The following is a 13,680-nucleotide window of genomic DNA, read 5'->3' as shown; positions in this document are numbered from 1 at the left end:
TTTTTTTTTTTTTTTTTTTTGAGACAGTCTCACTCTGTCACCCTGGGTAGAGTACTGTGGCATCTTCATAGCTCATGGCAACCTCAATTTCTAGGGCTCAGGTGATCCTCTTGCCTTAGCCTCCTGAGTAGCTGGGACTACAGGCACCCACCAGGATGCCTGGTTAATTTTTCTATTTTTAGTAGAAATGGGGTCTTACTCTTCCTCAGGCTGCTCTTGAACTCCTGAGCTCAGGCAATCTACTTGGCCTCGGCCTCCCAGAGTGCTAGGATTACAGCTGTGAGTCACTGTACCTGGTCATGCCAGTTTGATTTTTAACAAATAAGGCAAATTAACTATTACACTCTATTCAGAAAACTAAGCCTTAGTACTTCAGACACAGTATTTGGGTAGAGAATTTAAGTGAGTAACACTTCCAGAAAATACTGTAGGATTTGTATTATGTTGGTAGCATGACTCAATTAGGGGGTGGGATGAATGAATTTAAGAAGGTTAAAAACCCTGACTTGAAAAAAGAAAAGAAACTTGAAGTCTAGGTACTATTTTCTTACAGCAGGGCTGTAGGGTGTGGTTAGAGCAGATAGGGGAAGGGGGTGTGGGTTTTTCACTTACAAAGAAGGAAGGCCTCTAGGCATTAGGGGCTTTAATTTAATCATAGTTGATGAACCATCTTGAAGTTGGGTTTTAAAGTATCAGTTTCACTAATTAAACTCTTACCCTTTGAAATGGTGGTGTTTGATGAAAATTCCATGATTTATTGCATTATTCATCACATAATCGTTGAGGGCCTACCATGTGTCAGGAAATGAGCTAGGTGCTGGGGATCGCGTGAGTGAACCAAACACAGTCTCTGTGTGAGGGGACGGACAGGCTACCATTCTAACAGCACAGAATGGGAAGTATGACACAGAGGTACCAGCACGCTGAGACTTGAAGGAAGACTGGGGAAGGATGGAGAGAGTGTTGCAAGCAAAGGGGTAAGCACACACAGAGATGTGCAGTCAGTCTGGAATATCTGGGGCACCTGCAGGGAGTTCAGAGAGGCTGGAGCCCATCGGAGAGGAGGTGGTGTGGAGTAGAGGGGAGGGAAGTCATAGCACAAAGGGGCTCACAAGCCACATTGAGGGCTTCATGCACCATGGACATTTAAAAAAAAAATCCTTATTTATTTATTTATTTATAGCGTGATTTGAACAGGGAATTAGCAAGAGCAGATTTATATTGTAAATGGATTATTCAGGCTGCAGTCTGGGGAGGGAAATGACCAAAGGCCAAGAGACCTGTGTGGGGCCACTACTTTACTTCATGAAAAAGCAATAAATGAGAAAGAAATTAATCCCCACACCACAAATCACAGTGGCTGGCTCAGGAGAGGCACTGTGGGCGGAGGGGCTGAGCTCCCGATATGTTGGAGGGAGGATCAGTAGGTGCTGCGTAGGGGCTGCGTGGGGAGGGTGAGCAAAGGGAAGGGAGAAAGCATGATGCCAGCACTTCTGGTGGGTCACCAGGTGGACTGGGGCAGCCTTCGGGAGGTGTGGCCCCAGGGAGAGAGGCAGGCTCCGGGCTGGGGGGAGGCCAAATTCAGCCTGGGGCGTGCTGAGCTTGTGGACCCTCTCTCATGGGTGCTCAAGTAGCAAGGTGCGACTGGCAAGGGGATTTGTTAGAGGGCTGGGGAGTAGGTTGCAACGGAAACCTTCCCTGAGAGTGGGAAATTCCCCAGAGAGTTGTGTAAGACGAAGAGAAAAAGGCAGAGCCTGAATCCTGAAGAACACCCACAGGAAGAGTCAGGCAGAGAAGGAAGCTGCCCAGGACACCAGGGAGGAGCAGGGAGGCTGGAAAGGAACCCCGGGACTGAGCGCACAAAGAACATTTCGGAGAAGCAGTGGGTTAAGAAACCAACTGCAGGCTGCAGAAGAGTGATGAGAACTAATGAAGTGAGACTATACTTGTGTCCAAGTCTCAGGTGGGGGGACTGAGAAGGAGGAGAGAAAAACCCTGGGACTGGAGAGAGAGGCACAGTGAGGGTGGTTACAACACAAGAAAAATGGACAGATTGAGGGTGAGACTGGAGTGAGGGGCGAAAGGAGGTGATGGTTAAAGCTACCTGAAGGTAATAGGGATCTGTCCTGGATCTTAAGGAGAAGAATGGACCCCGCATACATGTCACACACCTTTATTCACTCAACAGATAATTACATATATCGTGTGTACCCCTAAGCCCTGCCCCCCAAACTAGGTGCTGGGGAGACAGCTGTGAGCTTGCATTCATGTAAAGGAGGCAGGGATTATAAAATATAGGTACACAGTGAGTGCACAAGTATTTAAAAAAGGGAGAAAAAAGTAGATTGGATTCACTTTTACAGTGTGGAAGGACTGCAACTATAATCACTGCCATCTATGCAATAAACAACAGTGATTACGTACTTGACTGTGCTTAGAAGTAGAAAGGATTTTCTTCAATAAATGGTATTGGGATAATAGTTAACTACGAGGGGAAAAAAACAAGGTTAGCTACCTCACTTCAGATGCCAAAATATTTTATCTGATTCTTCAGTGATGAAGGCCTTTGTAAGCACAGAAATGACTGAGTGAAGAAAAAAATTCCATCTATAGTAACACCAAAAAAATACTTAGGAATAGATGTAATGTAACTGCAACTTGAACACTGAAAACTATAAAATGCTAATGAAAGAAATTAATGAAGTCCTACATAAAAAGACATCTCATATTCATGGAATGAGAGACAATAACCTAAGATGGTGAGGATGTGGGGGTGGTGGAACCCTCATACATGGCCAGTGGGATTGCAAAAGGGTGCATCTCTTATGGAAAAGACTTTGACAGTTTCTCAGAACGTTAAACACAGAAGTTACCATCTGACTCAGCAATTCCACTTATAGGTATATATACGAGAAAAATGAAAATATACACCCACACGAAACCCTGCACATGAATGTTCACAGCACCATTATTCAGAACAGCCAAAAAGAGAAGCAACCCAAATAATCAACTTAGGAGCAGACAAACAAAATGTTGTCTATCAGTACGACAGAGTATCATTCCACGATAAAAAAGAATAAGGCTACAACACGGATAAACCTTAAAAATATTACGTTAAATGAAAAAAGCCAAACAAAAAAGGTCACGTTATATAATCTCTATGAAATGTCCAGAATAAGCAAAACTGTAAGGACAGAAAGTAGATTAGTATTAATAGTTGCTGGGTCTGGGAAGAGGAGGAAACAGAGAATGACTGCTAATGGACATGAGATTTCTTTTTGGGGTAATGGAAATGTTCCAAAATTAGAAAGTGGAGATGGTTGCATAACTTTGTGAATATATTAAGAACCATCAGATTGTATACTGTAAAAGGGCGAATTTCATGGATCTGAATTATATATCAAAAAAGCTGTAATAAAAAATAGAGAATTAAATCAAAATGGGAAAAAGGCAATAGATTTTTGACTAAGTAATAAAAGATTCATTATATTAAAAACACAATAAACTTGGCTCGACATCCATAGCACAGTGATTACAGTGCCAGCCACATACGCTGAGGGTGGTGGGTTCAAACCCAGCCCCAGACAACCAAATAACTGCAACAAAAAAATAGCCAAGTGTCATGGTGAACGTCTATAGTTCCAGCTACTTGGGAGGCTGAGGCAAGAGAATCGCTTAAGCCCAACAGTTGGAGGTTGCTGTGAGCTGTGACGCCACAGCACTCTACCAAGGGCGACATAGCCAGACTCTGTCTCAAATAAAAAGATAAACTATCCAAGCTGGAAAAATCTGTACCATATGTCGTATTTTATGAAATTGAAGATGCCAAATGCACCATTAATTTATAGGCTACTAAGAAAGGAAGGCCTCCTAAGACAGGAACTCCCCAGAGGATCTAACATATGCTGAAAGTAAAGGGCCACAACCTGCCAGGGCCTGCAAGCAGGTTCATTTTCCAATCTTGGCACAGAGTTAAAGGAGGTGAAAAAACCTTCCTCAAAAATTTGAACCACAACATGGCATACACATAGGTTTTCAATCTCAACCAACACTATCTTTGGGTCCATTCTAGGTCAAAAAGCTCTGGACAGAGAATATAATTTGTAATAGTCTCAATCTGATAGCAGTTTTAAGATACCATTGAGATAGTCAAATGTGAAGAAAAAGTTTTTCTTAGAATGATAGATGGTACAAAAAGAGTTGATATCTTTAATATGTAGAGTTCCCATATCTCATTTGGAAAAACAATAAATACTGAATGTAAATGGTCAAAACGTCACAACTCAATTCTCAAAGGAACTACAAACAGCTAGTAAACATGAATAATGGTTGAACTTTACCAGGACTTAAGAAATGCAAAATAAAGCAATCAGATAACATTTTTTACTTATCAGAATAACATAATTTAAAAAGCATAATGCTAGAGAAGGGTTGGTAGAATTCAGAGTCCTGTGGGAGCTTGCAGTGGCAAAATTTCTCTGAGTAGTTGTGTGTATTTTATTATCCTAGGATCCTGTCTTGGAATCTATCCCAAAGAAATAACCCTAAATTTGGACACATCATTTATGTGAAATGATGTTCATAAAAATATTAGTCAGAAATAGAAATAAAAAAGAAACAATGTAAATGCTCAGTCCTGATCGAATGGTTGAAGAGATTGTGATAAACTCATATAATTTTAACATGGTATTGCTAGTTTAAAATGGTATCTTTGTAGACTGTATAATGACATGGGAAACTATTTGAGTTTCCCATGTATGGGAAACTTTGTATGATTTAAATCTTATAATCTTGTTATGTAAAAAAATAGATGACATATTCCTAAAATTGCATACTGTCATGCTACTGTTTTTCTATAGATACATAACAGAAAGCACAGAAATAAAGATTAGTAGAAAGTACATCAAAATATTAGTCGTGGATATTGTTGGGTAGTGGGATTTCAGGTAATATTCCTGTCTTCTTTTCATCTTCTTGCATTTTCCAAAATTTTTACAATGAAAATGACTCTCACTGACAAAAATTCCAATAAATATTATAAGAAAAAGTCACCTCATTTAAATATAAAACACGAACAGTCTACGCTTTCAGGTTTTTCTGTGTGGCTATATTATCATGACTATGTTTTGGGTCATGAAAATGAACCCAGGGCTCAGCGCCTGTGGCTCAAGCAGCTAAGGCGCCAGCCACATACACCTAAGGTGGTGGGTTCGAATCCCCAGCCTGGGCCCGCCAAACAACAATGATGGCTGCAACCAAAAAGTGGCCAGGCGTTGTGGTGGGCGCCTGTAGTCCCAGCTACTTGGGAGGCTGAGGCAGGAGACTTGCTTGAGTCCAGGAGTTGGAGGTTGCTGTGAGCGTGATGCCACGGCACTCTACCCAGGGGGATAGCTTGAGGCTCCGTCTCAAAAAAAAAAAAAAGAAAATGAACCCAGGATAGCTAAATGATAAAATAACAACATAATAAAATAGAGTTATGTTTTTCCTTTTCTCATAGTTTAAAAACAGTGACAGAGTAACACATATCTATTGCAGAAAATTTAATAAATACCAATGTAAAGAAAAATAAGATCCCACATAATCCCCTGATTCAGAATAACCACTATTAGCTTTGGGTTTAATTTTCTCTTCTTTTTTTAGTTACTCAAAGTTTACCGGCAGGGTACTGAATTGATATTTCTTCTTCTTTTTTTAACGTAAGAGTTTATAGATAAAAACTTCCCTCTGAGCATTGCTTTCATAGCATCCCATACATTTTTGGTATATATATTTTAATTTTCATTCGTCCCTGAGTTTTTCTAATTTCTCTGTGATTTCCTTTTTTGAGGGGTTTTAGGAGGTAATGGGAGAGCGTAATACTTTTGTTTATTTATTATTAATTAATTTATTTATTGAGACAGAGTCTCACTCTGTGGCCCTGGGTACAGTACCCATGGTACCACAGCTCACAGCAACCTCAAACTCTTGGGCTCAAACAATCCTCTTGCCTCAGCCTCACAAGTGGCCGAAACTACAAGCTTTCATCAGAATGCCTGCCTATTTTTTAGTAGAGACAGGGTCTCACTTTTGCTCAGGTTGGGTTCCAACTTCTGAGCTCAAGTGTTCCACCCACTTTGGCCTCCCAGAGGGCTAGGATTACAGGCATGAGCCAGTGAGCCCGGCCTCTATGATTTCCTCTTTAATACTCTAGTAGTTTATAAGTGCATTGTTTAATTTTTCTGTATTTGTGAAGTTTCCAATTTTTATTCTTTATTGATTCATTTCATTGAGATCAGGAAGAGATACTTTGTATGATTTAAATCTTATAACATTTATTGAGACTTGCTGTATGGCCTAACACGCGGTTCTCAACCTTTAGGTCACGACTCACAGGAACTGTATTAAAGAACTGCGGTATTAGGGAGGTTGAGAACCACTGGCCCTAACACATGGTCGGTCTATTCTGGAGAATGTTCCATGAGAATAATGAATAGTTTTATATATCCCGTTAGAATTCTGCTGCGCATTTAAGGCCTACAGATTAACACCTACATATATGTGAATAAATCCATATGTAAAGGGGTAAATGTATCTCTAACATATAATTTTATTTAAAAAATAAAACACCATTTTTATTGGCTGTATAGATTTTGTTATTTGGTTATTGTATAATATATCTAACCAATATATTATATGGTTGGACATCGAGAAAGCTTCTAATTATTTTTCATCACAAAATAGGACTCTAATGATTACGTATCAATAAATATCTGACCAGGATCATAACTATGAAGTGATTACTACTGCAAGGAGAGAAACAGCATCAAATCTTGCCACAAAAATCTTGTAAAGACACATAGTTGAAGTCAGTAACTAAAAGTGAAAAAACTTGCATAAGGATCTTACCTTGAATTTTCTTGAAAACTCTGGAATTCATGAACTTAAGAAATCTGTCTGCATAAAAGCTTGGTCTATGAACAGAAACAGTGTCCTGAAAAGAAAAATCAAGGATCACAGGGTTATACCTTGGGAGAGTTTATTTCAAGTCAGAAGAAAAATCTATGCAAGTGGTTCTCTGTTAGAGAGAACCCTGAGCCTACAGTGGTCAAGAGCTAGAAAGAGCAACAGCCCGCGTCCGTTGGGGCCCAGAAGGCGGGGCTGGAGGCGAGGGCAGAGGCTCAATTGAAACAGAGTCCAGACACTGAGGTTGAAACCCAGCAGGGGAGAGTGAGCAAAAAGACTTGGCCATGCAAATCCACAGCTGTCCTTATTTATAGCTTTGTGTCCCACGAGGGGTGTTTAAGTCCTTTTTTTTTTTCTTTTTAACATGCAGGCAATCAGTGCACCAAGCATCATCTGGAACAAAGGGTAACACTCTTAGTCTTGAACAAAAATTGAGGACAAGGGTTAACACTGTGGCCGAAAGGAGTAGGGCATTGGCCCCATATACCAGAGGTGGTGGGTTCAAACCCAGCCCTGGCCAAAAACTGGAAAGAAAAAAAATTGAGGACAGAAACAAACAGAACCATCCCAATGTGATAATGACATTTAAGTTAAAACAGTATTCTGGTTTCTTCCTTAATTAATAAGGTGAGTAGACACGGGGAGTATTTCTGGGAGACTAGGTTAACGAATGACTCCCCTTACACTGAATTATGTACTAATTACGTAGGGTTGAATTGAATTAAATTGTTAACTCAATTCTTTGCTCATTCTTAGCAGTATTCTTTAGGAATAAAGGGTCATTTTATTATATATCCAGGAAAGGAAATGGATGGAGGAGCTAATTCTCTGTTTGTCTAGTAATCACTTATTCAAACCATGTATCCAAGTGGTATGTTTCCAGACATAGTAAATTTGCTTATATTAACAAATTTATGATATGTAATCAGCCCAGAGATTTCTATTAAAAAAATAAAGACAGAAGAAATATTTTGAATAGACTAAGGTGGGGGGTCCTTAGAAGCATCTAGCCAATATAGGCCATTTAGATCAGGAATCTTATCTGCTAACAGGGAATTTAAGTTGTTTCAGAAAACAGAGGGGCAATGAAACATGGGGTGTTTACTTTCTTTCTCTTTCATGTTTAAGGTTTTGTGTAACCCCTACCTTTCTCAGTTGGAAGGAAAAATAAAATTAACCTATAGTCTTGTCCTTTTCATAGGAGGAATCCTTGATCTGATGAAGACTGAGGTTAATTCTTAGAAACCTATTTGTGAACCCATTGTTTAAAAATGCATTCTGACAAAGGTCAGTCCTTAGCCTGTGGATAAAATGCAGATCTTTCACGCTGAAAGGTTATTAACAGTCTTCCGCAGAACTGAGAAAGTGTGTGTTCTTTTCCAAGAAAGGAGAACAGTGTCTATAATTTATCCTTTGTCAAAGGAAAGTGTCTGCTAATATCTTAAAAGGAAATGTTCAATAGATGCTTTGGAAATGCCACTTAGGTTATTAACTTAGGGAGACTTAGACAAATACATGTTCTGTTAGCAGCAGGAAGTTGAAATATAACATCTGGATGGGGCAGTGTGTGAAAGAGTGACAAAGAGGAAGGTGGGGCGAGAGAAAAAAAGAAGGTGATTGTTCCTTTGATACCTGATTTTTTCCTTCAGTTATGTCAATGAAGACATAGTCCTATCAGTCAGCCTGCGTAAAGCCACACTGACTTAAAAGTTACTTTCTATGTCCTTATTGTGTGTTAGGCTTCCTGTCGAAGACTAATATGCACTATTTTATTTCATCTTTACATCAGGCTTCATTACCATCCCCTGGGTCCAGATGAGAAACCAGGCTAAGAGAGAGAAGCCAAATGACAAACAACCTGCCTGGGTCACACGGCTAGTGCAGGGGTGAAGGCAGAGTTCAGAGCCAAGCTGTCAACAATCAAAGTCAGGACTCAACCCCCTCCGTAGCTTGGTCTTGTGAGAACGTCATTTCAACTGCCCTACTGATCTTCCCAGTGTCTGTTTAAAACATTTCTTCTTTTTTCTCGTTATAACTGAGTCCTTTAGATTTCACGTAGAAACAGAAGTCATTTAGTTTTGGGAGGCCTTTACCTCACTGCTAGGCTGAGTGTCATCAATTAGAATAGCTATTCATGTTGTCTCTGTTCTCAGATTTAAGTCAATCTGCTAGCCTATGATTCTGAGTTTACAAAGACCTTTGTTACCTCTCCTCTTAAAGTCTAGTTGACATGGTTGCCTGTACACGCTCTGAAGTCTCTGAGAAATCAAAAATATATACAGTTTAACAAGGGATATTGTCACTTACACCATCATAAACAAGCGCTTTCCAGGAATGTTCTAACTTCTTCATCAACCTAAATGTAAACAGACAGAAAGATAACAATGAGGACGCAATATCATTCCCATTTGGTGAATTTTCAGAACCTGGTAATTAATTTTGAAATAACAAAAGACCACTTCTCAAAGTTCTTACCTATATGATTGCAGAATGTCAATAATGCCCATAAATAAAAGTAGTTTCTCTCCCTTATGGCTTTTAGCTGGAATGCCTCCCATTCTGTCAATAGCAAAAGAGAAAACAGTTTGTAAGACTAGGAATTTAAAAACCATTTCTCATAAATAGACCAAAAATAAAACTGGACACACTTTAAGAATTCTGGGCTTATTTCCCCATTCATCTTTCTTCTTCCTCTCCTTCTTCTTTTTTAAAAGTCTTTCTTGGAATCCAAAATGATGTACTTCCACACCAAAATGAATAATATCATAGCTGTCAACTCTGAAGAGTTGGATGTGAAGAATCCGATTTAAAACATATTCTGATTTTAAAACCAGGTGTGACATCACAAGAATGGAGAAGCAAGAATCCAATATACTCAATTCTGATATGAGGACAACTGATGCTGGTACATGGTAGGGGGGAAGTGGAGAGAGGGAAGGAGGGAGGGGTGGGGGGGTCAGAGCGTGTGACACACCTCTTGGGGGTGGGACACAATTATAAGAGGGACTTTACCTAACAAATGCAAAACAACAACTACAACAACAAAACCATGTGTGAGAATTTTCAGAGCATTATAAGATATTGCTTTAAAAAATGTAAAACTTTTTTTCCTGACCAAAAAGTTTTATTTAATGTGAGTTTTTAAACTAAAATACGGAAACACACACAAAAATATTTTAAAAACCCCACACCAACCCTAGGGTGCTTAGGTAACTACTGATTTTTGGTATAACTTTCTAGTATATGTGTGTGTGTATTTATTAATCCACAAAAGGGATTATTTATCATGCTTTATAAACAGAATTTTTTGTTTACTACATGAACTTTCCTCATATTCAATGCTAATATTATTTTTAATATCTATGTAGTATTTCAACACACTGACACACAATCTGTTTAACTGATAATCAGATGTTTAGATGGATTTGCAAACAAGGATTTAAAACTATGCATTAATTTTCTTTATAAAAGTGAAATATACCCATGGTTTAGTGGCTAAGGAAAATGATTTCTTTCTTTTAGTCTCCTTGCTCAACTAGTACACACACCTGATGCAGCCAGCCATTTGAATAATATTCTTTGGTTGTAATTGTTTCTGAAAGTTAACGTGTACTTTATTCATGCAAATCAATCCTGCAGTTACTATCACATCTGGCTGAGGCAAAGAACGGCATCTGCCAGGGTGCAGGACTAGAACAATAGAAGATAAAAGCTTCTGGATCTCAAACATCATTCCTCTTATGTATTTGTTGAAATATGTGTTTATTCAAAATTTATTCTTCCCTTTTGCAGTGGATGTTTTGAATACGTACTAAGTGGGGTAACAACATTTTTAAGCATTGTTAAAAAACGGAGCCATTTGAAAAAAGAAACCAAAGGGTTGAAAGAATAAAATTCAGGAAATAGTCACTCATGCATTTAATAGTTTTTCATAGATGAACAGAAATGAAGGTGGCCCAGTAGGACTCCATCCTCAGCATGTCATGGTAAGGGGTGTGTAATTGCATGTGATTACGTAGTGACATGGGCTGCCGCTATCAGGAGAGTGGGCAGGCATGTGGCAGCACTTACGTGTCTGGGTTTTCTGGGATAATCCCGTCTCCAGATTTCCCTGGACCCTGGATAGATTCCATGGCTGTTGAGTACAGGACCTTCTGCATCCCGGGCCTCTTGGCATCAGGCACATTTTGTGAGGTCTCCTCCTCTTTCTCTTTGAGGGAATGGTCCAAGATGTGGATTCCTAGCAAAAGGCTATAGTCCATGATCTTGAAGCTTTCCAGCACCTGAGGGAGAAAAAGAACCAGAAGACCAGTCAATGCAAACGACCTGTAAGTCCCACCTGTGTAGAATCAGACAACTAGAGATATGAGACACTTGGCTCCCACATTCCTGCCAATGGGTGGCTGATAGAGCAAAAATCAAAGTAAAAACACCTGAGATTGAGAAAGGATTCTCACAGGGGCTCCAAGATGGGAACTTAAGCAAATCTAGAGCAAGCACATCTTTTCTTAACCCTCCATGAATGTTTCACTAATAGCGTTTATCGAAGACTTTCATGTGCCAGTTGCTAGGTGGCTCACTCGGCTTCAATCTTCATGACAGCCTTATTATGAGCTAGGTACTATTATTATCTGTATTTTACAGATGAAAACATTGAGGCACAGAGAGATACATTTTCTCAATATCACATAGCATGCAAGTGACAAGAAACCTAAGCACTCAAGTCTGGTATGCACATTCTTTTATTGTTATTATTTGTTATTTTTTTAATTTTCTTTATTGTTTCAGGTTAATTTATAGTACAAAGAATCAGTTTATAATGCTCTTATTTGTTAGGTAGAGTCCCTCTTGTAATTGTGTCCTGCCCCCAAGAGATGTGCCATATACTCTTACATTGTGCCAAGTGGCACCCCATCGCCCCCACCCCCAGGTCCCCTCTACCTGCTTCCTGATTCCCCCCACCTTGAATTAAATTGAGATTTTCTCTTATGTATGTACTAGATTATCTGCTGGCTTCATATTATTGAGTACACTGGATTCTTACTCCTCCATTCTTGTGATGCTTGACTAAGAAGAATGTGTTCTATCTCCATCCCGGTTAATACAAAAGATGTAAAGTCTCCATCTTTTTTAATGAAAGTATTATAATATTGAATAGTATTTCATGGTATACATATACTATAGCTTATTAATCCATTTGTGGGTTGGTGGGCATTTAAGCTGTTTCCAGAGTTTGGTGATTGTAAATTGAGCTGTGATAAACAGTTCAGTGCAAATCTCCTTATGATAAAATAATTTTTTTTTCTTGTGGATAAATGCCTAGCAATGGGATTGGAGGACCAAATGGAAGGTCTAATTTGAGTTCTTTGAGGATTCTTCATACTTCCTTCCAAAAAGACTGCATTAGCTTGCAGACCCATCAATAGTATATAAGTGTTCCCTTCTCTCCACATTCACACCAGCATCTGTAGCTTTGAGACTTTGTGATGTGGGCTATTCTCACTGGGGTTAAGTGATATCTGAGGATGGTTTTGATTTGCTTTTCTCTGATGATTAGGAACCATGAGCATTTCTTCAAATGTTTGTTACCAATTTGTCTGTCTTCCTCAGAGAAGATTCTTCTGTTCATGTCTCTTGCCCAGTGATAGATGGGATTGTTTGCTCTATTTTTGTTGATGGAGTTCTCTGTAGATTCTAGTTATCAACTCTTTGTCAGATTCATACCATGCAAATATCTTTTCCCATTCTGAAGGTTGTCTTTTTGCTTTAGTTGTGCAGAAGCTTTTCAGCTTAATTAAGTCCCATTTGTTAATTTTTGTTGTTATAGCAATGGTCACTGAAGTCTTTGTCTTAAAATGTTTCCTCAGGCCAACACCAACAAAATAGTTTTCCCCACACTTTCTTCTAAGATTTTTATCATTTTGTGTCTTAGATTTAAGTCTTTTATCCTTCTTAAGTCAAGTTTTGTAAGTGGTGAAAGGCATGAGTCCAGTTTTAGTCTTTTATGTGTGGTTATTCAGTTCTCCCAGCACCATTTGTTGAATAAGGATTCTTTTCTCCATTGTGTGCTCTAGTTTGGTTTATCAAAGATCAGATGGCAACTCAAGCCTGGTTTCATCTCTCAGTTTTCTCTCCTGTTCCATATGTCTATTTTTCTATTTTTGTGCCAATGTCATGCTGTTTTGATTACTAATGACTTATAGCTTGAGGTCTGAAAGGGTGATGTATGTTTGTTTTTATTACTAAGAATAGCCTTAGCTATATGGATTTTTTTCTGGTTCCATATAAAACAAATACTATTTTTTCTAGTTCTTCAAAGTATAATGTTGGTTTTTTAATGGGGATTGCACTGAATGTCTAGATTACTTTGGATATAATAGACATTTTAACAATATTCATTTTTTTCTAGCAAGAGAATGGTATGTTCTTCAATCTGTTAATGTCTTCTGCTATTTCTTTTCTTAGGGTTTCATAATTATTTTTGTAAAGATCCTTCACTTCTTTTGTTTGGTATACTAAGTATTTCATTTTCTTTTTCTTTTTTTTTTTTTTTTGCAGTTTTTGGTCAGGGCTAAGTTTGAACCTGCCACCTTTAGCATATGGGGCTGGTGCCCTCCTTTGAGCTACAGGCGCCACTTGCCGCCCCCATTTTCATTCTTAAGATTGTTTTTGTGTTTCCTGCTTTTATTTTTTTATTTATTGAGACACTCTCATGGAGTGCCGTGGCATCACAGCTCA

At 38.8% G+C, this 13,680-nt stretch overlaps 1 protein-coding gene across 1 annotated transcript in view; it reads right to left on the bottom strand.

Moving 5' to 3' along the window:
• PIP5K1B (phosphatidylinositol-4-phosphate 5-kinase type 1 beta) overlaps positions 1-13,680 on the bottom strand; it is a 176,827-nt gene that overhangs the window by 66,965 nt on the left and 96,182 nt on the right. The window contains exons 6-9 of the mRNA XM_003782928.2: positions 11,014-11,225; positions 9,418-9,501; positions 9,250-9,298; positions 6,886-6,970 (exon numbers count right to left, since the gene is read on the bottom strand). Coding sequence (XP_003782976.1) covers positions 6,886-6,970; positions 9,250-9,298; positions 9,418-9,501; positions 11,014-11,225 — 430 coding nt within the window. The remainder of the gene's footprint in view (positions 1-6,885; positions 6,971-9,249; positions 9,299-9,417; positions 9,502-11,013; positions 11,226-13,680) is intronic.

This window comes from Otolemur garnettii, unplaced genomic scaffold (genome assembly GCF_000181295.1).
Source record: "Otolemur garnettii isolate 467f Iridium unplaced genomic scaffold, OtoGar3 scaffold00006, whole genome shotgun sequence".
Classification (NCBI taxonomy): Eukaryota; Metazoa; Chordata; class Mammalia; order Primates; family Galagidae; genus Otolemur; species Otolemur garnettii.
This window is presented reverse-complemented; position numbering and strand designations above follow the sequence as displayed.